This window comes from Ovis canadensis, chromosome 3 (genome assembly GCF_042477335.2).
Source record: "Ovis canadensis isolate MfBH-ARS-UI-01 breed Bighorn chromosome 3, ARS-UI_OviCan_v2, whole genome shotgun sequence".
Lineage (NCBI taxonomy): Eukaryota > Metazoa > Chordata > Mammalia > Artiodactyla > Bovidae > Ovis > Ovis canadensis.
Window position 1 is genome coordinate 131,534,523 of NC_091247.1, and position 26,022 is coordinate 131,560,544.

A 26,022-nucleotide genomic window follows, 5' to 3' on the forward strand; every position below is an offset into this window, starting at 1 on the left:
CTGCCCATTATTAGAGAGACGCAAATTAGGACTCCCGTGAGGCATCACCTCATGACGGTCATAATGGGCATCATCAAAAATCTACAAACAGTAAATGCTAGAGAGCCTGTGGAGAAAAGGGAACCCTCCTGCAATGTTGACGGGTATGTAAAGTTATACAGCCACTATGGAGAGCAGTATGCCGATTTCTTAAAAATCTAGGAATAATACTACCATGCTGCTAAGTCACTTCAGTCGTGTGCGACTCTGTGTGACCCCATAGATGGCAGCCCACCAGGCTCCCCTGTCCCTGGGATTCTCCAGGCAAGAACACTGGAGTGGGTTGCCATTTCCTCCTCCAAATGCAGGAAAGTGAAAAGTGAAAGTGAAGTCGCTCAGTCGTGTCCGACTCTTCGAGACCCCATGGACTGCAGCCTACCAGGCTCCTCCATCCATGGGATTTTCCAGGCAAGAGTATGACCCAGCAATTCTACTACTGGGCATATACTCTGAGAAAACCATAATTCAAAAAGACACATGTACCCCAATGTTCATGGGAGCACTATTTACAATAGCCAGGACATGGAAGTAAGCTAGATGTCCAGCAACAGATGAATCAATCAAGAAGCTGTGGTACATATAAACAATGGAATATTATTCAGCCACAAAAGGAATGAGTTGAGCGAGGTAGATGAACCTAGAGCCTGTTGTACAGAGTAAAGTCACTCAGAAAGAGGAAAAACAAATATCATATATTAACATACATAAATGGAATCTAGAAAAACGGTACTGGTGAACTTATTTTCAGGGGAAAAAATAGAGATGCTGACATAGAAAACAGACTGGTGGGTCCAGGTGGGGAAGGAGAAGAGGAAGCGCATAGATAAGCGAAGCATTGACATATATATAGTACCAAACATAGCAAAATAGCTATATGTGCAAAATAGCCAGTGGGAAGTTCAGCTTGGTGCTCTGTGACAACCCAGAGGGGAGGGATGAGGGAGTAGGAGGGAGGCTGATTCACACTGCTGTATAGCAGACACCAACACAACATTGTAAAGCAATTATCCTCCAATTAAAAATGTATACAATTTATTTTAAAAATGAATAATGATTTCAATGGAATACAATCTATTGCATAGAAATAAATTCCATGAGCCATCCTCACAGAAATACATAGATGACTACAGTTTATCAAGCATGCATAGTTGTTTTTAGTGGGAGGTATCCATTTAATCATACTGGTGAAAATGGAATTTCTTACAATCCATTTTGAAGATATAAAACATATACCACCATGTATTTACACATAGTATGAACTTAATAAATATTTGTAGAGTCCAGGAATATATAATAAAAAAAAAAAGCAAATGATATTACATTCATTTAATGTTCTGACCTGCCTCCTGAGAAATCTGTATGCAGGTTAAGAAGCAACAGTTAGAACTGGACATGGAACAACTGACTGGCTCCAAACTGGGAAAGGAGTATGTATGTCAAGGCTGTATATTGTCACCCTGCTTGTTTAACTTTTGAGAAAAGTACATCATCAGAAATGCTGGACTAGATGACGCACAAGCTGGAATCAAGATTGCCAGCAGAAATATCAATAACCTCAGATATGCAGATGACACCACACTTATGGCAGAAAGCGAAAAAGAACTAAACAGCCTCTTGATGAAAGTTAAAGAGGAGAGTGAAAAAGTTGGCTTAAAACTCAACATTCAGTAAACTAAGATCATGGCATCTGGTTCCATCACTTCATGGCAAATAGATGGGAAAACAATGGAAACAGTGACCGATTTCATTTTGGGGGGCTCTGAAATCACTGGAGAGGCTGACTGCAGCCATGAAATTAAGACACTTGCTTCTTGGAAGAAAAGTTATGATCAACCTAGACAGCATATTAAAAAGCAGAGACATTACTTTGCCAACAAAGGTCCGTCTAGTCAAAGCTATGGTTTTTCCAGTAGTCATGTATGGATACAAGAGTTGGACTATAAAAAAAGCTGAGTGCCAAAGAATTGATGCTTTTGAACTATGGTGTTGGAGAAGACTCTTGAGAGTCTCTTGGACTGCAAGGAGATCCAACCAGTCCATCCTAAAGGAAATCAGTCCTGAATATTCATTGGAAGGACTGATACTGAAGCTGAAACTCCAATCCTTTGGCCATCTGATGTGAAGAACTTACTCATTGGTAAAGACCCTGATGCTGGAAAAGACTGAAGGCACAAGGAGAAGGGGACAACAGAGGATGAGATAGTTGGGTGGCATCATTGACTCAATGGACATGAGTTTGAGTAAACTCTGGGAGCTGGTGATGGACAGGGAAGCCTGGTGTGCTGCAGTCCATGGGGTCGCAAAGAGTCAGACACAACTAAGCGACTGAACTGAACGGAATGTTCTTATTTTCAACCCATTATCCTACTATTACATTTTACAATAAATGTTGAAATAATTGTTTTTTAAAAAAGTGAGGAAGTGATAATACAATAAATGGCACAAAGATGAAGTAAAGCACAAGGGTAAATACTTTATTTAGAAGGTCTGGAAAAATGATTGAAAAGGACAAAAATTGAAAAGTTGAAAAGGACAAAAACTATAGCAAAGAACTGAAAATAAACACTACCATGGAAAAACAAGGAAAGAAATCCCAAAGATGTGACCAGATTAAACAAAATCTAGAAAACTGTCCAAAGATATCATTTTTTTCTGAAAACTTACACATGAGTGTATACACACACACACACACACACACACACACACAAAACCCCCTGAGAGTAACAGAAACAGCTGAGCTAAGAGAGAAGACCAAGACGGACGAAACCAAAATTAAAGGACTGACAGTGGGTGAGGGGCCCAGGAACCATGGAGAGGAGTCAGACCACAGCACGAATAACAAGCATGAAGTGGCTGGGAACTGCCACTCAGGAATCATATCTTAAAAATTCAAAACATCTACTCTAAAAACAAAGAAAGATTCTGCCAATGATTGGGGGAAAAATTCAGATGAACAGACAATAGCGATTCCTGATTTTAGCTCTTGCCGAGAGAAAAAAAATGCAGAATGGAAAGAAACAGACTAATACCAGCTAAGTATCCAGCAAAGACAAATTTACAGCTAAATAGACAATTATATGTTTGAAAATACATGTTGGCAAACAGTAAAATGGTCCCAATTACTAGGTGTAATGCTTAAACCTCTTCTTACTGTTCATAAGACTTGCTTCAAGATACCCATTTCAATAATTGCCCTAAAAATTCTTGCCTTTCAGCTGTTCTCATGACAGCTATCACATGAGTTTCCTAAACGCGTCTCGAACACAAACTAGCTCAGACTTCACAGTCAGAGGCCTTAGATTCGATTCTTCCTTTCCCATTATTATTATCGTCACAGTTTTTAAGTTTTATTTCTAAATCTTCAAGCTGCAAATATGAGACTTTAGCACTTTATATACTACTCAATTTATAGTTTTATTAGTGAGTATAATTGTTTCTTAAAGTGTTGTTGTTTTAAAGGAGGACTAGGCTTTATATAATTAAGTATAATTCCAAGCATATAGGTCGCCAATAGTCCCAAAGTGTACACTTACAAATGGCAGGGAAAATACTCGTGAAGTACTCACTTCAACAGTTTCAGTCCTTCCCTCATGGGGATGTGGTGTCCTTGGGTAGATATCGAGCAGATGTGGTGGTGAATCAAAGTGCAGTCTTTTGAGGTTTCTTTTACTAACATCTTTGTAATTCAGTTCATCAAAGTTAGTCCTCCATAATAAGACCTGTAAAAATTAATCAAGTTGGCAGTTATTGATTTGCAAGTACAAGTAGTAGAAGGAAATTTTTAAAAAATGAACATATAGAATAGGCTCTCAAAATAGTTAGGAAGGCTAGATACATTTTCCCACAACATTATATCTCAATACTTTTTAAAAGGGTAATAGGGAGAGATTTCGTATTCTGAATTTTATGTCCACTTTATTCAATAAATGTGGCTCTGAATGACTTTTTGTCATTTCAAATAAATACAGATGTGTTACAATTTAAATGTACCATACTCAAGAAGTTTAATCAACGTTTGAAAAATAAAACACACAGACAACAGATTAGGCAACAATTCAAGTGAAAAGGCCCACACCAATATTAGGTACTCAGTGTTAGTTTTATGTATAAATAAGTATAAAGATGAGCAAAAGAAAATAACTGCTATTTGAGTTCCAAAAATTATCAGAACTGGTACCATTTCAGTTATGAGATAGCAGATTCCCTGGCACTAACTAAAACAGAAACTCATTCATAATCATCTGAACATAGACAAACTAGCTGGTTGTAAAAACCTCAGCTGAGGTCTCAGGTTCCATTTCCCCTAATCAAATCAAAGAGGGAGCAGAGAGCTTTACAAACCTGTGCATCTGCGCCTCCTGATGTAAACAGCTCTCCACCTTTTGAAAATGAAACAGTGAAGACAGGCCCCTAAGAAATAAAGGTAGATAAAAGGGAAAAAAAACCATTTGATAACGTGTTTCCGTGGCCAAGAAGGCTGTGAGTATTAATTTTTCATCCTAATTTGTGCAGACTATTTATGTAATAAGTCTGAGGACATATTCAGCTGCTAGCAACCAGGCAGGCAAAGAGAATCAAAGCATCAACTCAATTATCTGAAGACATCTATAAACAATAGTAACTGAAAAAAGAGATACTAATAAAAGTTAGAAAATACACTTTTCTTCCCTTTAAAGAAGTTCATGCATAGGTAAGTGAGTAAGAATTTCTTCTGTTAAGATTTTTTGGCTTTGGAGTCTTATTCAACAAATCACTAGCAGAGGCTGAATGATGGGAATGAGGCTGTATGAAGAGAAGTCATTTCCTGAACCCCAACATGCTTCACTGAGTTCTTCAGGTGGGCAACAGTGAGCCACTTAAGAGTTCTGAGAGCAGGACACAGATAGGAGAAGAGCTGTGACTGATGACAACTGATACCACGACTGCGAGAATGATGAGCTGGAGTTTGAACCAACAGTTGGAAGCCACTTGGGAAGTTCCTGCAGTTATCAGGGTGGGAGGTAACAGGAAAGTGAGCGTGGTGAGCAACGGCAGCAGCGCTGGACGACTCTCGGCACAGTCACAGCATGACCTCTGGGTCAGTTTTTAGTCAAGAGGACTCATTTCTCAGCTCAAAAATGCTAATATACTGTTTGTTTTTTTAATAAGTCGGTAATCTATACAATGGAAACAGTGAGAGACTTTATTTTCTTGGGCTCCAAAATCACTGTGGATATGACTGCAGCCATGAAATTAAAAGATGCTTGCTCTTTGGAAGAAAAGCTCTGACCAACCTAGACAGCATATTAAAAAGAAGAGAAATTACTTTGCCAACAAAGGTCCATCTAGTCAAGGCTATGGTTTTTCCAGTGGTCATGTATGGATGTGAGAGTTGGACTATAAGAAAGTTCAGCACCGAAGAATTGATGCTTTTGAACTATGGTGTTGGAGAAGACTCTTGAGAGTCCCTTGGACTGCAAGGAGATCCTACCAGTCCATTCTGAAGGAGATCAGTCCTGAATATTCATTGGGAGGACTGATGCTGAAGCTAAAACTCCAATAATTTGGCCACCTCATGCGAAGAACTGACTCATTTGAAAAGACCCTGATGCTGGGAAAGATTGAGGGCAGGAGGAGAAGGGGATGACAGCGGATGAGATGGTTGGATGGCATCACTGACTCAATGGACATGAGTTTGAGTAAGCTCTGGGAGTTGGTGATGGACAAGGAAACCTGGGGTGTTGCGGTCCATGGGGTCACAAAGAGCCAGACACAACTTAGCGAATGAAATGAACTGAATCTATATTAAAAAATCTATGGGGAAAAGCCTCTTATATCTTTCACGCAGACCAGCCCACAGTCTCAGGTTATTAACACTCATAAACACCTCCACCTCCAGACTGTGAAAAATTCCATCTTCGTGTATAGTGCTTTTCTCCTAAATTATTTTATTTACCTTTTTTTCCAGTACTCAGTCCTTCTTCCATGGATATTTTAATCCATGGCCACTTTTATTGGTTGTTAATCCAGCCCAATTCCATGGTACACATATATCTGAGCTGGTTAACTGTCTATTTCTGCTTCCCTCTAACACAGCTGTGAAACAAATGATAAAGCAAGCAGGAAGTCTGGCAGGATACATGAAGGCACAAAAAGAAAAGTTCTCCCCTAGACCACAAAGCCCATTCTATTTCTGGATATAAATAGCTTGTACTTGGTTGAAAGGAAGTACCTAGTATATCTTACTAAAAAAAAAAAAAAAAAGGAGGGGGATGTATTATAAAAAATTTAGAGAAGTTTGAACATTTACCCAGAAAGGAAGAATAGTTTTTACACTTGAAAAAGTTTTTCTTTGGTATATTATATATCCGTCTGTGCATGTGTGTGTGAGTGAACAGCCTCAATAAATAGCATGCCACTTCCCCACTGGGTTCCTAAACTAATTAAAAAATAAGACAAAGAAATATTATCTTTCTTACTGATGAGGGCTTGTAAAGAGAATATGGCTTCATCTGTGGGCAAACGGGCTTTCGAGAACTGAAATCCAAAGTGAGTCAGCCTTGAGTACCCCGTCACAGGCAAGACTGGACAAGGGCTGGCCTCCCCACAAGAAATACCAGAGGAAAACCAGGAGCACAGGCTCCTAGAAGCTGAAGGCATTAGGCTCGACTTGTCAAATTGCTCCTTCTAAACTCACCCATCAGTTTAATGGAAAGCGAGAGTGAAAGGGTGTGGAGGCCGAGAGTGAGCGGAAAGAGCAGAAGTCAGAAAAACACGGATCTGTCACCATTTAACCAGTCAGATCCACACTACATACTGAGGAAGACAGCAGTGGAGGATTACGTTACCGGCCATTGAAAGATACACATTGATTTTGACAAGAACTACAATAAGTAATATTGCGAAGAGTTGCTTCCAGAGGATGAAAACACAGCCTTGCAGGGAAAAGAAAAAAAAAAAAACTGCAATAGCAGCAATGTGTAGTACACTTGGAAAAATGCAATAATTTTTTTACATATATAAACTTTATATTTTAGTTAGTGCCATATACTAAAGCAAATATCTTAGGGTTCACACCGTATGTCCTTGAAGTGTATATATAAGCCTTCCTTCTAAGAGGTCCAGGATCTTCAGCGTACCATCTGAAGAAGCAGTGATGAGATAGTTACCCGAAGGATGGAACGACACACAATTAACTCCACCGCTGTGAACTGATTTGTAGAAAATAAAAGCAAAAAGTTCAGAGAATAATTCTTAATTCTAAAGATGCCCCTTCACCCTATAGCAACATTAGGTTGAAAACAAGAATCAAGTAGAGGTAATGTCTCCACAGCACCAAAACTCTACATAGCTCACTAAAACAAATAAGTAGTGTGGTATCAAACAGCTTAAGCTTCCAGTTCATGAGACAGAAAAACTTTACAAATGAGACTCTGTCATGGAAAGATGATCTTATTAACTACGAAACTATAAAATCTTCAGATATATATATTACCAATATAAACAACCATTGTCTACCACCAGTTCACATAAGGTATATATCCTAGCCTTAAACTAAATTTAATAATCAATTAGTTGCTTGGGACAAGGGGCGAAGAGTATGGAGATGTCTTTGGAGAAGGGCAGCCTTGCTAGCTTGAGAATTCATTTCTGGACACCATCCTTCCAACAGGAGGCAGTATAGCACAGAGATCAAAAGTTTGTTAATCACTGTACTTTGTAAAAAACCGACTTTGTAAACAGAAAGACCTATGTCCGTCTGAGCAATCTTTTAGCAAGTGACATAGGCTCCTTCAGCCTCAACTTCCTTGTCTTTAAAGTGGAGGTAACGGTAAGACCTCTGAGGGCTGATGTGAGAATTCAGCACAGTGTCTGCTACATCATGTTTATTAAGGAACGGAAATTTGGGTTTAATGTAAATCTAATACACATTAAGAAATCAATTCATTTCTCTTTTAACTTCAATAGACAGGCACAGTAGGATGTTGTTTTCTGCCAGTTATAACGCTTATTTGTGCTCACATATCTCCTTCTGAGTCAATTTCTATCCTGGATTCTTATACAAAGCAGATAACCAAAGTCTAAAAATCTTATAGCAACTTTTTTCCCCCCCTTTTTTTTTTACAGCTCTGGCATCATTTTTAAGGTCCATCCACCTCCCTCTGCAGGCTAGCACCTATCCCAGCTCCTTGGACCATGCTGCTGATGGTGGCTAACTTTTCTCTAGTCAGTCCATCACATTCAGTAAGAGGGCCAAGCCACACTGAGAATAGTCTCTGCCAGTGCAAGAGAAGCCCATTGTACGATTCAATTCGGTTATGGAAGTCGTTACCTTGATAATGCTGGAGTAACTTGTTCACTCTTATATCCCAGATTTTCACAGTATGGTCAGAACCTGCTGAAGCTATGCATGTACCATTAGGGTTAAAAGCCACAAAATTTGCAAACCTGGGAGAAAGGAATAAGATGGTCTAATATTTCAACTTCTCTCTAATTTCTTTATTTGAATTGTAATAATTAAATGCCTTCCTAGCAAACTAACCCATATAAATGCAAAAAGAGAAATGGACTTACCCTACGAAATCTGAGAAGTTGTTGACACACTGCTTACTTGTGGTATCCCAGATTTTAATAGTTTTATCCTCACTGCATGATACGATTAATCTGCCATCAGGTGAAAACCTGGAGAGCATAAGAAAGATCACTGTTGTGGAAGGCTCCTGACAATCACAATCAACTCTACCATGGCACACAGGTCAGGCTGTATGTATTAAATGATACCACAGCATGCAGCAGAATCATGTTCTGCTACCAACATCTTTCCAGCTGAAAATAACACAATGAACGACATTAATAAACCATTAAAAAAAGATCACAATATACTATATAGACTAACCAAGTCTCTCTTACCTTTTATTCTTTTTTTAATTATTTTTATTTTTAATTTTTACTTTATTTTGCTTTACAATACTGTATTGGTTTTGCCATACATTGACATGAATGAGCCACAGGTGTACCCGAGTTCCCAATCCTGAACCCCCCTCCCACCCCATGTCATCTCTCTGGATCATCCCTGTGCACCAGCCCCAAGCATCGTGTATCCTGTATCGAACATAGACTGGCAATTCGTTTCTTACATGATATTATACACGTTTCAGTGCCATTCTCCCAAATCATCCCACCCTCTCCCTCTCCCTCAGAGTCCAAAAGCCCGTTCTATACATCTGTGTCTCTTTTGCTGTCTCGCATACAGGGTTATCATTACTATCTTTCTAAATTCCATATATATGTGTTAGTATACTGTATTGGTGTTTTTATTTCTGGCTTACTTCACTCTGTATAATCGGCTCCAGTTTCATCCACCTCATTAGAACTGATTCAAATGTATCCTTTTATTCTTTTATTTAAATAATTTACTTTTATGGTATCTGTTCTAGGTCTGCACTGCTTCCAAGCCAAATAGCTTATGCTTTAAAAAAAAAATATTCTCTATTTCTGTCATTTTCTGGTGTTATCCATACGACCCAAGAGAGTCTGTATTACTCATCTTACCAACCCTGCAGTGACGCTCTTTGTAGGAAAATGACCGGTACCTTAAGTATGAAAATTGAATGCTATCAGCAATAGGGGCTTCCCTGGGGGCTCAGTCAGTGAAGAATCTGCCTGCAATGTGAGAAACCTGGGTTCCATCCCTGGGTCGTGAAGACCCCCTGGAGAAGGAAATAGCAACCGACTCCAGTATTCTTGCCTGGAGAATTCCATGTACAGAGGAGCCTGGTGGGCTACAAAATGTGTCCATGGGGTCACAAAATGTCAGACACAACTGAGTGACTAACTTTCTTTATCATCGACAGGAGGACAGATTCCCCAAGCCTGTAACTTCCTGGATGAGGGGAGGCCAGAGAGCTTCAATGGACTGAAAACAGGACAGCTCATGTATACAAAACTGAAGCTCCTGCATGGACACACCTGCTATCCACACACCTCATTAAAAGCGAATGAGAAAATGCTCAGACATCTTGTTTACTGCTTTTATACTCTCTCTCCCTTTAAGGTCCTTTCCAAGGTTGCTTTTCTGCCTTAAGTGCCTTTTTAGAATGGAGACAGGAGAGCACAAGATCAAAAGCAAAGTGAAAACTATTAGGAAACTATGAATACTCATTTTGCTATTAATACTTCAGCAATAGCAAAACCCAAAAAAGACAGATTTAGGTCACAGACCAATTATGTTTCAATTTTATTTGTAGTTTCCCTCTTGGCCCAGATTACTATAAAAGTCATCAACTAAGTAAGGGTGTGGATTATAATTGAAAGCTTTTCTTTTTGTTCTCTCACCATCCCCTCCTCCCAACTCCTGCTGTTAAGGCTGGCCTAAAATTAATTCTTCCTAACAGAAACTTTCAATCTAGAATTTATGAATTCATCATATTTTAAAAAGGACAGAGATGCATAATTAAATTCTACGTGAAATAGTCCTTAAAAATTCAAAGAAATAAACTTGCAAGGAAATATCTTCCACACTGGGCAGTTCAGCTTGATTTTATAATAACGTATTAATCTTTTCCTTTAGAAAATATGTAAGGAAGATTCAAATGTGAATGACAGTATTATAGAAACGCTCCAAAGAATGAAACTTATTTTGTATAGATTCTGGAGAAGAAAAACCTATTCAGTATCCCCATGAAAATAACGTTTGCATCAGATTATAAATAATTAATGCAAGAAATCAGAGTGTGTTTCTTAATATGCTATCTTTTTAAAAGAATTACTTAATACGAACATTTTAAATTTTATTTCTAAGAGATGACTCAGTTCTTACATTTTAAGAAAGCAATGATGAAAAACATAATAAAATGGAAGGATTAGCTGGAAGCAAAGTACAAAGCACAAATCCACACTATGACATTATTGGCCAAATACAACCACTGCCACGCCCACCACTACCACCAACCTCATTTATCCTGCCAGTATTAACTGAGCATCTATGTGCTAGAATGGTTCTCAACACTTTCCTTAAAACAACTCATTTAATTCTCCAAATAACCCTACCAAACAAGGGCTACTGCTGGCCTCAACTGACAGATGAATAAACCAGGGCACGTAAAGGAACAGGAACTGCCCGTCACACAGCCAGGAAGATTTGAACTCGGAAGTCTGGCTCCAGAGCCAAACCGCTCGGCCACTCTGTTGAAGACTCTGGCAGAAAGGAAAGTTTGTCTTACTGGCCAAAGTAGAGCACAGGAAGTTCTGTGTGGCTTCTTTGTAACCACAGAAAGTTCTAAAGTGGAAGCAAACCACAAGGCCATGCTCTTAGGAGGCTAAGTGCCTGGGTTCTGCTTGACAGGCTGACCACCAGACTATCTTTTAATAAAAATCTGTGTGTCTGCTGCCAGTCCCCATCAGTGCCCTTGAGGAGTCTGTGGGAAAGACATTCATTCATTGACTCATTCAAATATTTACTGAGCACCTGTGGGAACCAGGCATTGGGCGCTGGCCTGGGTTATAGGAATATCATGGTGAATGAGACCGATAAGACCCCTGCTTTCAGGAGGCTTTCATTCTAGGTGGGGGGAAAGGCACACAAATAATACAATTTCAGATAATGGTAAGAAAAAAGTTTTTTAACAAAAAGGTGCCCATTAGTCACTAGAAGCTCCCCAGAAGGAACTTGTGAATAAGGAAAAGAATGTTACCTGGACTAGCCAAAGATTCATCCTGAGCAGCTGGAATTATAGCCTGGGAGAAATTTCCCCAGCGATGGAGAAATGAAACGAAGACAATGTGAACTTCAGATAAGTGGGGAGTGGAGGAGCTGGCTGGAATGAAAGGAGCTGGTACAGAGAGGATGTGTCTACCTCCAGCTCGGCGGGGCTGAGGCGGGGCTCAGAAACATGCTCTGGGGGCTCAGGAACATGCTCTGGACACGGTATTACAACCCCTGCATATGCTCTCTGTAGTTTCTTTTTGTCTCTTGTGTGTATGCTGTCCCTCAGCCATGTCCAATTCTTTGCAGCCCCGTGGACTACAGCCCACCAGGCTCCTCTGCCCATGGAATTTTCCAGGCAAGAGTACCGGAATGGGGTGCCATTTCCTCCTCCAGGGCATCTTCCCAACCTAAGAACCAAACCCGCATCTCTTGCACCATCTGCATTGGCAGGTGGATTCTTACCACTAGTGCCACCTGGGAAGCTTTTTTGGTCTTTGGAAGGGTTGCAAGTGACAATGGCGATTTGGCCTTCTCCTCCCTTTCATTTTTAATTAGATACATCAGAAATAGTTTAGCACCAATAAAAGAGGCTACTCTTTGCCCTGTCTTTAATTACAAAATGACAGTCCTTTTTTTGTGTGTGAGGGTTCAAACAATACCTAACAGGGTTATTAATTTTAAGAATATTAAGAGGATATGAAATTTCTACCAAGACATTAACAAATTTCTAACTCTCTCATTCAGTACCACCCAACCACCTTTTAAGATTTCCAGCAAGTATGTTACCAAGATGAATATTAGTCAATGGTGACTGATGGATCAGCAGATGTGAACTGTCTGTAAGGCATTTGAGAAGTTAACTACTTCTTATTCAATCCCTTAAAATGTACTTTGGAGAAAAGGAGGAAATTCTCGAGCTTTTTGATGGAAAAACTGGTTCACATGTCCTTGAGAGTAGCCCAAGTTATATAACAGGAGTTCTTTAACTTTGAATCTCTGGAGCTTCTAAAACTATATGCAAAATTGTGGTCCATAAGCACAGTGATTAAGTTACTTATTCAACAGTGAGCCACACAGATCTGTGAACCCGGAGAAGTTTTAAAGTGCATTCGTAAGAAATCAAAATTCTCATTTGGATAATTCTTATCATTAGACTAAATACTCTATAAAAACCACTATGTACATGCATGTATCAAATCACCACACTGTACAGCTTATATCTTAATAAAGCTGGGCGGAAAAAACACAAGGGCACACAATCCCCACCCCTGCCAGACCATTAGCTGCATGGAGGAAGGGCTAAGCCTTCTGAGATGAGAGCTTGTGACTCAACTCTCAGCCCTCCATGCAGGAGAAGGAAATAGTTTAATTTGAGAGTTAGATAAGCAACGTTTAGGAATTAGTTATGGTCCCTGAGGACCAACCTGGACTTCACAGGCTGAAGGAGATTTACTAAGCATCCAGTATCAGCCACACCCAAGGCTCCAACTGCACAGGAGATTAAAAAAAAAAAAAAAAAAAAGAATTTAAAATAAGGGAGGATAGAAAGGAAATAGTGGAAGAGAAGAAAAGAACAAAGAAAACATAGAAAGAAAATATATTCTCAAAAACCAAACTTACATTTCTGGCCCTCAGGGCTCTGAGACCAAAGTAGGCATTGTTCCATGTCCATTAAGAAACAAATAGTTAGTAAGTGGTACTCTGAAGCCAGCAGCTATTCAATAGGAGGGGAAAACAGTGAAAAGCAGTGAAAATAAGACTGCCAGGTCAGAAGAGAGTCTGAATTTTAAGGCCATTTCTGAAGCTGCCCAGATATATAACCTTATGAAGCTCCTAACTACCCGAGCCACTGTTTTCTGTCTGGATAATGAGAGAGTCTGAACTGCATTCAAGCCTAAAACTTTCATGTGGTGGTTTACTTGCTAAGTCGGGTCTGACTCTTACAAAACTTTCATAGACTCATTAAAAAAAAAAAAAGTTGGCAGCCTCCAAGTTTGCTTTGATGGGATTTGGGGTTTACATACTGAAGGCGGAGTTCAAGGCAATAAGCAAAACATTCATGTTTTTTCAAGTGTTGGGTAGCCTTAGAAGAGAAACCATCTGTTGATCGCAGTGATAGAATTCATTCCTATAACTGCTGAGACAGAAAAAGCAGATGAAAGAGATTCAAAAAGATTTAGGTGTACTGTGAAACACGCTAATTACTGTTGGATCATTTACCATTTACACGCCCAGACTCCTCTCCTGGGATTTCCACCCGTAAGGAGAACTGCCTAGCAAGCGCTTCCTCTTGGATATGCTGCAGGCACTGACTCTGTACTTGTCCCAGTCTGAACTCATCTTCCTCCTCAAACTCCAGTGTTCCTTTTCTCAGTAAATGATTTCTCAAGCCAGAAATCTAGGAATCAAGCACGATTCCTATGTCTTCCACTCACTGTCACATTCCAGTCCATCATCAGACCCTGCCTCTTCAGATCCTAACAGGCCCTGCTGATGTTTCATTCTCCACAATCGAGAACAATCTGTAAATCTTTTTTTTTTTTTCTTTTAAACCCTTCGGTGGTTTCACATTTTTTCATGGGAAAAACTGCCCACAGCATCTGCCCTCCTGTCTCTTCATCATCACCTTACACTTCCTGGCACCACACCCCTCTTCTTTCTGTTCTTGCCCCAGGTGTTCCCTCATATGCTGTTCGCTTTGCTTCAAACATTGCTCCCTACTCTTTATCTTGTTTCAAATACTCTTTTTGATCCCATGGACTATACAGTCCATAGAATTCTCCAAGCCACAATACTGGAGTGGGTAGCCGTTTCCTTCTCTGGGGATCTTCCTAAACCAGGGATCAAACCCAGGTCTCCCGAATTGCAGGTGGATTCTTTACCAGCTGAGCCACAAGGAAGCCCCTAGTACTAAGTATTCAGTTCAGTTCAGTCGCTCATTCATGTCCGACTCTTTGCGACCCCATGAATCGCAGCACGCCAGGCCTCCCTGTCCATCACCAACTCCCGGAGCTTACTCAAACTCATGTCCATCAAGTTGGTGATGCCTCTGGCCATCTCATCCTCTGTCGTCCCCTTCTCCTCCTGCCCCCAATCCCTCCCAGCATCAGGGTCTTTTCCAATGAGTCAACTCTTCACATGAGGTGGCCAAAGTTGTGGAGTTTCAGCTTTAGCATCAGTCCTTCCAAAGAACACCCAGGACCAATCTCCTTTAGAATGGACTGGTTGGATCTCTTTGCAGTCCAAGGGACTCTCAAGAGTCTTCTCCAACACCACAGTTCAAAAGCATCAATTCTTTGGCACTAAGCTTTCTTCACAGTCCAACTCTCACATCCATACATGACCACTGGAAAAACCATAGCCTTGACTAGACGGACCTTTGTTGGCAAAGTAATGTCTCTGCTTTTCAATATGCTATCTAAGTTGGTCATAACTTTTCTTCCAAGGAATAAGCGTCTTTTAATTTCATGGCTGCAATCACCATCTGCAGTGATTTTGGAGCCCCCAAAAATAAAGTCTGACACTGTTTCCACTGTTTCCCCATCTATTTCCCATGAAGTGATGGGACCAGATGCCATGATCTCAGTTTTCTGAATGTTGAGGTTTAGGCCAACTTTTTCATTCTTCTCTTTCATCAAGAGGCTCTTTAGTTCCTCTTTACTTTCTGCCATTAGGGTGGTGTCATCTGCATATCTGAGGTTATTGGGATTTCTCCTGGCAATCTTGATTCCAGCTTGTGCTTCTTCCAGTCCCGCGTTTCTCATGATGTACTCTGCATAGAAGTTAAATAAACAGGGTGACAATAGACAGTCTTGACATACTCCTTTTCCTATTTGGAACTAGTCTGTTGTTCCATGCCCAGTTCTAACTGTTGCTTCCTGACCTGCATATAGGTTTCTCAAGAGGCAGGTCAGGTGGTCTGGTATTCCCATCTCTTTCAGAATTTTCCACAGTTGATTGTGACCCACACAGTCAAAGGCTTTGGAATAGTCAATAAAGAGAAATACATGTTTTTCTGGAACTCTCTTGCTTTTTCCATGATCCAGCAGATGTTGGCAATTTGATCTCTGGTTCCTCTGCACTTTCTAAAACCAGCTTGAACATCTGGAAGTTCACGGTTCACGTATTGCTGAAGCCTGGCTTGGAGAATTTTGAGCATTACTTTACTAGCATGTGAGATGAGTACAATTGTGTGGTAGTTTGAGCATTCTTTGGCATTGCCTTTCTTTGGGATTGGAATGAAAACTGACTGACCTTTTCCAGTGCTGTGGCCACTGCTGAGTTTTCCAGATTCGCTGGCATATTGAGTGCAGCACTTTCACAGCATCATCTTTCAGGATTTGGAATAGCTCAACTGGAATTCCATCACCTCCACTAGCTTTGTTCATAGTGATGCTTTCTAAGGCTCATTTGACTTCACATTCCAGGATGTCTGGCTCTAGGTGAGTGATCACACCATCATGATGATCTGGGTCGTGAAGATCTTTTTTGTACAGTTCTTCTGTGTATTCTTGCCACCTCTTCTTAATATCTTCTGCTTCTGTTAGGTCCATACCATTTCTGTCCTTTATCGAGTCCATCTTTGCATGAAATGTTCCCTTGGTATCTCTAATTTTCTTGAAGAGATCTCTAGTCTTTCCCATTCTGTTGTTTTTCTCTATTTCTTTGCACTGATCACTGAGGAAGGCTTTCTTATCTCTCCTTGCTAGTCTTTGGAACTCTGCATTCAGATGCTTATATCTTTCCTTTTCTCCTTTGCTTTTTGCTTCTCTTCTTTTCACAGCTATTTGTAAGGCCTCCTCAGACAGCCATTTTGCTTTTTTGCATTTCTTTATATTGGGGATGGTCTGATCCCTGCCTCCTGTACAATGTCATGAACCTCCATCCATAGTTCTTCAGGCACTCTGTCTATCAGATCTAGTCCTTTAAATCTATTTCTCACTTCCACTGTATAATCACAAGGAATTTGATTTAGGTCATACCTGAATGGTCTAGTGGGTTTTCCCTACTTTCTTCAATTTAAGTCTGAATTTGGCAATAAGGAGTGCATGATCTGAGCCATAGTCAGCTCCCAGTCTTGTTTTTGCTGACTGTATAGAGCTTCTTCATTTTTGGCTGCAAAGAATACAATCAATCTGATTTCAGTGTTGACCATCTGGTGATGTCCACGTGTAGAGTCTTCTCTTGTGTTGTTGGAAGATAGGTAGAGCATTAAAAAACTTTTCAACGGGACTGGGACTAACTTCATATTATGGTCAATGACGCGACTGAACAGCTGAGGGCGTGCACACACACAGTCAGGGAAAGCTGAGGTGTAAAACTTGTGTGAACTATCTGCACAACGTGAATGTACTTAATGCCTCTGAACTATACACTTGAAAATTGGTTCAATGGTAAATTTTATACTATATATAGTTTACCCAAATACAGAAAAGTCTTTGCAATTCAGAGGATCAAAGATCACTTGTAACACAACCAGAAACTGAAAATTATGGTCAGATTTTCCCCGTGAAAGCTAATGCTAGAGAAACAATGTTGGAAAAGTCGTTTCATTGGCCTCTACTTATTTTTGACTGAGGATACCTTAAAAAAACACAAGTTAGCCCACAGCACACATTATTTTTAAATATTGAACTTTTAGAAAAATGCTTCTGCCACTAAAAATAAGTATTTCTCACCTGCATATGTAGATATATCAAACAAGACATGTTTTCGTCATTACTCATTAAAGACAAATTGCATGTTTAAAAAAGCTGGGAAATATAGTAAGTAAAAACAGCGCATAGCACCATCACTCAAACAAAATCATATAATATTGTGTCTATGCAGGAACTTTATCTTATGTGTAGATTTTTATATTATAATCACGAGTTCTGAATATTGCCCCTGTTACCCCAAACACAAACATATTTTCAAGTCACTACTTACATATCTTCTTTTAATAGCTATAAAATCATTTAAGTTTATTTAACTAGCTTTCTCTGGTTGGAGAACTTGATTATTTCCAAGTTCTCATCATTATAAATTACACTGAAAGCAGTATTTTTAAATACAGATTTTTTTCTTTGAATAAGAATTTGAATAAATCTATTTAGGATAGATTTCCAGTTGTGAACTCACTGTAACAAGGACTCCTGATATATTTTACAAATGGATTTCTAAAAAGACTATGCTAAATTCTATTTTTAAAGCATGAATATATCTCCCAATAGATAACATATCTTAAAAAAATTTTTTCTGTGAATCAAGATGTATGATTGAAACAATAGTTAGCCTAAAAAACACAGCTATTCATCTGTTCTTACACTAACGGGCACCACCTCTATGCCACATGGGGTGAGTCTGGGCTCCAGGGACAAACTCACAGTAAGTACAGGGCACAGAAATAAGACACTGAATTTAAATTACTTAAGTCTACGACATACTTAAAATTCAAATACTTAAGGGAGAAATAATTGCTCTGTCGACTCTCTACATTCGTTTAAATATATTGTCAATGCACTGGAAGGAAAAGCAGTATCACTTAGACTATTTCTAATGTTAAGCTGTCTAATTCATCTGTAATTTTTGGAAATGTGTGGTGTGCAATACAGATCTAACTTTAAATTTTTCCAAATAGAAATCTAATTATCTGAACTACATACATACATTTTAATATATTAAATAACTACTTAATATTATCTTAATATTTTAGCAACTATTCAGCTACTTCACCACTGATTGGAAATACCATCTTTATCAGAAAACATACGTAGATCTGCACCTGAACTTTCTATGACCCATTTTCCTAATCTGGTACCATGACTGTCTTATTTTAATTTCTACAAGTTTATACTGTGTTCTAGGAGCCCGTTACACAAGCTTCTTTCAATTTTTTCTGGTCATTCTTTTCTTGGTTATTCTTGGACATTTAATTTATTCATACGAATTTTGAAATCGGCTTGTGTAAGTTTCCACTAAACTCCTTTGGCAAAACTTCCCGTTCTGAGTAAGGGTAGTAATCATTATCAGACTTACTCCCCTACTATAAAAAAGATCATACAACTCAGAAAAATACATGAAGTGATTGATTTTAGGCACTCGATGAAAGACAGAACAGGGCTGTGAAGCTTGAGAGAGAGAATAAATGAGATAAGCACCAAATGCATCCCAAATCTCTACCTGGGAGCATTTTCCAGACATGGCTTAAGGACACAGAGCCCAAGGAAACAGCTGCAGTCTCACTGGGCGGACAAATAGCAGTTAGAATTCAGAACGGCTGAAGGGCTGGAATTTTGAGGACAGGATTGATAAGAAGACCTGTGAAGAGCAGAAATACCTCCAAATCTGCCCAAGTCTTGAGTCTTTGATCAAATACAAACATGATAAGGCTCAGGACAAGAAGAACTGGAAGAAAACAACAGAGACTGAGAGCCAAACAAAGCTTCCTTAGGGTACACAGTACCGAGGCATGTCCAAGTTCTCAACAGATCTGGTTGAACACTCCAGGCATTCAGTGGAGGCCCTAGAAAGGCCATTAGTACTGAAGTCCAAGAGTAAAGGCCACTCTAGATCCACCCTAAAAAGTCTGTATTCAACACAGTCTAGCTAGGCCAGCAGAAACGTAACAGCTTACCAAAACAAAAATCAACACTTTTTAGAAGATGATAGAATAACATACTCTCAAACATTTAGCCATGTTTGAGCATACAATAAAACATTTAAATATAAACAAGCAAAAATTTTGACTCGGATATGACAAATATTGGAATAAGAGACAAGGGCTTTAGAACTATTATTATAAATATGTTCAAGAATTTAAAGGAAACGATGAGCATAATGAGCAAACAAATGGAAAATCTCAGAGAAATGGATAAGCTTATAGTACACTGAACACGGCAAGGAAAAATACGATTGAACTTGAAAATAGGCCAATAGAAACAATGCAAATTGAAGCACAAAGAGAACATAAGTTTGAGAAAATGAACAAAGCCTCAATTAATGATGGAGGTTTATTGCAAAAGTCTCCATAAGGGATAACGATGCTGAAAACAAAGGCAGTGTTGGGGCTGGAGACACAACAGATATTATGAGTACACATGACTGTATGCAAGGACCACTCTTGCGTTTCCAAACTCTGCTTCACTATCACTTCCTCTGGAAAGTGCCTTTTAAAAAGGGTGAAAGGAAATGTTTTAAGGCTCACGTCTCTGTCTCCCTCCTTCTCTCCTCCCCTTCCCTTACTAATAGTTCCAAGTATGGCTTTATTCTGAAACCACACCATGTAATTAGACAGCAATTTCTGTCTTCCTCTCACAGCTCCACTCTCCTCTGAAAGAATCAGCATCATTCTCAAATCAGTATTTTGAGCACGGTGTCCCTCAGCAGTACAGGTTCAAATAAGACTTGGACTATCTCATGCCAGCCCTCTAAATGCAAAGTCATGCCAGTAGAATAGATCAATCAACAAAAAAGAGCTCAGATCACACTTTAAATAAGGAATGTAAAACAAAAGTGCTTCCCTCCCAGGCCAATTTCAATAAGGAAAGGAGATACATATTTTAAGTATTGTAGCAGTGTGTCTTGGGAATAGCGGGCTCCCTGGCTGTTAGCAGATGTAATAACACTTCTAATAGCACTTGTCCCAACAGACTGTTGCCAAAGGTTATGGAGTCATTCTCGGTTCCTCTCATTCTCATCCCATCCAATTAGACAGCAAGTACTTTTGGTTGTAACAACTGCAGTAGACCATTGAACAACATGGTGGTTAGGGGCACCAACCCTCTGCACAGTGAAAACCCCATGTGGAATTTAGTTTACCCTAGGAATCCAAGGTTGCTCCATATTCACAGCTCTGCATCTGTGGATTCAACCAACCACCCCTGCAGCTCAAACCCACGTTATTCAAAGGTCAACTAAATAAATAATCTAAATTCCGACTACATCTCAAAATCTCCACAGCCACCACCGCGGACCAAACTGGGATGAGAACAAGGGCAACAGCCCATACTTCCCAGCTCTGTTCTGACTTTTGGTGGTCTGCTCTCCACACGGTGGTCAGGGGGATCCCATTAAACTGTAAGTCAGAGAGCGGAACAGGCTCCAGTGGCTCACCTGCTCCGCCTGTCCACTGGGGCTATTCCTCCACTCTCCCACACTCCACCACCCCTGCCTTCCTGCTCTGCCTCACATGGCCATCCAGTTCCCGCCCGAGGGCTTTCACTCTTGTTTCTTCTATGCAGGACATTCCTTTCCCAAACATCTTCAACTCTTACTCCCTGCCCTCCCTTGGGTCTCTGCACAAAGGTCACCCTCTCTGGGAGCAATTGCTGAACACCCTATTTAAGCCAGCAGCTCTGAGTTTCTCCATAGCACTTACTACCATATCGAGTTTCCCATTTGCTTATTCTCTGTCTCCCCTCCCCAGAACATAAGCTTCATGAGAGCAGCAGTTTTTGACCATTTTGTTTATTATTATTCCTGGCACACAATAAACATTTGATGAAGGAATAATGAATGAATGAATTTGCCCTCAATCCCCTTTTCTGGGATTTGGGGGTAAAATTCAGACTGCAGCCGGAAAAACCATATGGAAAAGTTATGGTGAAACTTTGCACTTACTTGGCACAGCGAACCCAGTGTGTGTGTCGGTACAAGGAATATAAGAAGCGCTGGCGATACATGTTCCATACTTTGATAGATTTGTCTTCAGAAGCTGTGGCAAGAAACTGGCCATCGGCTGAAAAGTCCACACTTCGAACTGGAGCTGTGTGAGCTTTAAATTCAGAGGATTTCCCTCTCCTGGAAATAAATAGTTTAATATTTATAACATGATTTAATTACAATCAACATATACAATAGTTTAACTCATAAAAACTGACAGAAAGTGTGGAAAGGCTGTTTTGAACTGCACTCTGCATTAGAACCGTTTAAGCCAGTTTTGTGCACTGAAGAGAGACACCCTGGTGGTTACGACCCAGAAATTCATTTGCTGAGTTTGTTTTAACGGGAAGCTAGGAAATAATATTTTTGAACAAATCTCTACCATGTATTTTAAGTTCCTGTTGTTCCTCTAGAGACTGCAATATACAGTTTAAATAAACTGCAACCTAGCAAAGCTAAGATTTGTTAAATAAGGAGCTCTAAGGCAGTGTTTTCAAACTTTTACACGAAAGTTTGGGCTGGCAGTCTGGGTTGGGAAGGAGGAAACGTCCTCCGTGTCACATGCCTCGACAAAAAACGTCCCTGGGTGATTTGACGCTCCTGTTTTGACCCACCAGCAACGGGAACTGAGACCCCTGGGGTGTACCTACGACCCTGCTCACGTCTGAGCCCAATCTTACATTCACAAGCAAAACAAAAGATAAATGGTAATAACAGACTTCGATTCTCAACACCTTGAAATTTCAGATACCTTCTTTCTTTTTCCTGGCTAGGGTGCGGAAAAGAGAATAGAAAAAAAGAGGTGAAAATAATGTGTGGCATTTAAGGAGAAGCAGCGGGGAAACTACTGAAATAATCTGGGGGCAGGCTAGCAGATGGAACTGGAGGTAAATGGTGACATTCGGGAAACGCTACTTTGTGTCAGCGTTTCCACTTTCCCAAGGTACTTTCACTTTATACCACATTTAGACTTAGCAATTTTTTCCATTCAGAAAGTCACATTTATACAAGTGGTGCCTTATGGGAAAAATTGCCACAAGTGTGTTAAAAAGATTAGGCAGCAGAACTGGCAGAAGCCTAGAAGTTACACCCAGCTCCTCTTCTTCCCCAGTATCCAAGGGGTCAGCAGGCCTATTTAGTGACAGTGAGATTGCCATCACTTCCTGCGTATCTTCTGAATCCCTCCTCTTCTTTGCATCCCAGCTGTGCTCGTATTAAGATAGATATACACACCCTCTGTATCCTTCACCTAGATTACTGCAAAAGCCTCTTAACTGGTCTCCCCGCTCTAATCTTTTATCCCCCTCCAGTCACCTACATACTGTGTTTATAGACTTGCTAAATGTATGATTCTAAGCATGTAAACCCCAGTGTAAATGTGTCATCGGCTGCTCTCCAAGAAAAAGTACAATGCCCAAGCTCTTCGGCAAGACCACCTGCCGCTACACTGACCTTTGTACCCTAAGACAACCACAGTGCCTCAAATCCGCCTCCGGCTTTGTACTTGCTTCCTTAGCCTGACTGCCTCCTCTTACCCGGCCTTTCACCAACCCAGATAGGCTTACTTGTTCTCTATCTGCTGTGTCTATTTTGCTTATTATACAGTAATTTTCATTATAAAATAGATCGGCCGCTCTCCTATTAGGCAGTAATTTTTCTGAGGACAGGAATCATGGCTTACTTATCTCTAAAAGACCAGCATCCAGCACAATGTCGGGCACATAAGAAGAGCTCAGTATGCTTTGCTGAATTCTGCTGGGAAGAGTCGATCCTTAAATGGTTCTTAGATCCCTCCTGGCTTTCCCTTCCAGTGGTCTGTAGAAGGCAGAGGCGACTCTGTCATAAATCTCCATCACCTGATATGTGGTATTTCACCAGGAATAATGAAAATAATATAGGAGGGAGCATTCAGGGACTAGTCCAGTGAGGTTTCAAGGGAATGTTCTATGAGTAGAAGTCAGGAGGACAACATGGGCTGATTTTCAGTATAAGGCCTAGAGTAAACAAACTAAAGACTTGGCATCTAATGTGACCAGGAAGCCAAGGGTAGTCAGTATCACAGAATCTGCCTTGATCTTTATTGGGCTCTCCACACTTCAGAACATCTATCCTGTCTGCCTTCTTTGTAACAGCTCCTCCTCTCGGCAATCAGTTCAGTTCACTTCAGACGCTCAGCCGTGTCCGACTCTTTCGACCCCATTAATTACAGCACGCCAGGCCTCCCGGTCTATCACCAACTCCCAGAGTTCGCCCAAACTCATGTCCATTGAGTCGGTGATGCCATCCAGCCACCTCATCCTCTGTCATTCCCTTCTCCTCCTGCCCCTAATCCCTCCCAGCATCAGAATCTTTTCCAATGAGTCAACTCTTCACATGAGGTGGCCAAAGTATTGGAGTGTCAGCTTTAGCATCAGTCCTTCCAAAGAACACCCAAGACTGATCTTTAGAATGGAATGGTTTAATCTCCTAGCAATTTTAGGGACTCTCAAGAAGTCTTCTCCAGCATCACAGTTCAAAAGCATCAATTCTTCAGTGCTCAGCTGTCTTCACAGTCCAACTCTCACATCCATACATGACCACTGGAAAAACCATAGCCTTGACTAGACGGACCTTTGTTGGCAAAGTAATGTCTCTGCTTTTCAATATGCTGTCTAGGTTGGTCATAACCTTTCTTCCAAGGAGTAAGCGTCTTTTCATTTCATGGCTGCAATCACCATCTGCAGTGATTTTGGAGCCCCCAAAAATAAAGTCTGACAGTGTTTCCACTGTTTCTCCATCTATTTCTCATGAAGTGATGGGACCAGATGCCATGATCTCAGTTTTCTGAATGTTGAGCTTTAAGCCAAGTTTTTCACTCTCCTCTTTCACTTTCATCAAGAGGCTTTTAGTTCCTCTTCACTTTCTGCCATTAGGGTGGTGTCATCTGCATATCTGAGGTTACTGAGATTTCTCCTGGCAATCTTGATTCCAGCTTGTGCTTCTTCTAGTCCCGCGTTTCTCATGATGTACTCTGCATAGAAGTTAAAAAAGCAGGGTGACAATATACAGCCTTGACATACTCCTTTTCCTATTTGGAACCAGTCGGTTGTTCCATGCCCAGTTCTAACTGTTGCTTCCTGACCTGCATATAGGTTTCTCAAGAGGCAGGTCAGGTGGTCTGGTATTCCCATCTCTTTCAGAATTTTCCACAGTTGATTGTGATCCACACAGTCAAAGGCTTTGGCATAGTCAATAAAGAGAAATACATGTTTTTCTGGAACTCTCTTGCTTTTTCCATGATCCAGCAGATGTTGGCAATTTGATCTCTGGTTCCTCTGCACTTTCTAAAACCAGCTTGAACATCTGGAAGTTCACGGTTCACGTACTGCTGAAGCCTGGCTTGGAGAATTTTGAGCATTACTTTGCTAGCATGTGAGATGAGTACAATTGTGTGGTAGTTTGAGCATTCTTTGGCATTGCCTTTCTTTGGGATTGGAATGAAAACTGACCTTTTCCAGTGCTGTGGCCACTGCTGAGTTTTCCAGATTCGCTGGCATATTGAGTGCAGCACTTTCACAGCATCATCTTTCAGGATTTGGAATAGCTCAACTGGAATTCCATCACCTCCACTAGCTTTGTTCGTAGTGATGCTTTCTAAGGCCCATTTGACTTCACATTCCAGGGTGTCTGGCTCTAGGTGAGTGATCACACCATCATGATGATCTGGGTCGTGAAGATCTTTTTTGTACAGTTCTCCTGTGTATTCTTGCCACCTCTTCTTAATATCTTCTGCTTCTGTTAGGTCCATACCATTTCTGTCCTTTATCGAGTCCATCTTTGCTTGAAATGTTCCCTTGGTATCTCTAATTTTCTTGAAGAGATTTCTAGTCTTTCCCATTCTGCTGTTTTCGTCTATTTCTTCACACTGATCGCTAAGGAAGGCTTTCTTATCTCTCCTTGCTAGTCTTTGGAACTCTGCATTCAGATGCTTATGTCTTTCCTTTTCCCCTTTGTTTTTTGCTTCTCTTCTTTTCATAGCTATTTGTAAGGCCTCCTCAGACAGCCATTTCGCTCTTTTGCATTTCTTTATATTGGGGATGGTCTTGATCCCTGCCTCCTCTACAACGTCACAAACCTCTGACCATAGTTCTTCAGGCACTCTGTCTATCTGATCTAATCCCTTGAATCTGTTTGTCATTTCCATTGTATAATTGTAAGGAATTTGATTTAGGTCATACCTGAATGGTCTAGTGGTTTTCCCTACTTTCTTCAATTTAAGCCTGAATTTGGCAATAAGGAGTTTATGACAACAGTTCTTGGCAATAGGCAGGTCCAACTGATGAATCCAGATCCCGTCCCAACAGGAAGTATGTAAGAACCCAAGATAGGAGTGCCCAGTGTTTGTTGTGCTGGTGCTTAGCTGGTTTCTAGCTCCTCACCTGCCTTAACAGAGTCTGTCCACCTCCCACACAGGTACCTGCCCTTTCTACCCGAATTCTCGTGACCACCCACCGTGACCAACGCCAGCCACACCTGCCTCCCAGCTTGCTCCTGCTAGCCTTTCTCAGCCTCCTGATCAGCAGCTGCGGTGTCGGTCTGCTCACCCGGCTGCCCACAGCTCCTCTCTCCCCCAGGCACACACACCACTCTTCCCCACCAGTGGCAGAATCCACCAG

At 40.6% G+C, this 26,022-nt stretch overlaps 1 protein-coding gene across 4 annotated transcripts in view; it reads right to left on the reverse strand.

Annotated features, from left to right (window-relative positions):
- Positions 1 to 26,022, reverse strand: part of POC1B (POC1 centriolar protein B) — a 106,540-nt gene that overhangs the window by 51,336 nt on the left and 29,182 nt on the right. For all 4 annotated transcript variants that reach the window (XM_069584164.1, XM_069584166.1, XM_069584168.1 and 1 more), the window contains exons 4-9: positions 21,326 to 21,505; positions 8,593 to 8,700; positions 8,351 to 8,466; positions 7,096 to 7,229; positions 4,381 to 4,449; positions 3,606 to 3,758 (exon numbers count right to left, since the gene is read on the reverse strand). In XM_069584164.1, coding sequence (XP_069440265.1) covers positions 3,606 to 3,758; positions 4,381 to 4,449; positions 7,096 to 7,229; positions 8,351 to 8,466; positions 8,593 to 8,700; positions 21,326 to 21,505 — 760 coding nt within the window. The remainder of the gene's footprint in view (positions 1 to 3,605; positions 3,759 to 4,380; positions 4,450 to 7,095; positions 7,230 to 8,350; positions 8,467 to 8,592; positions 8,701 to 21,325; positions 21,506 to 26,022) is intronic.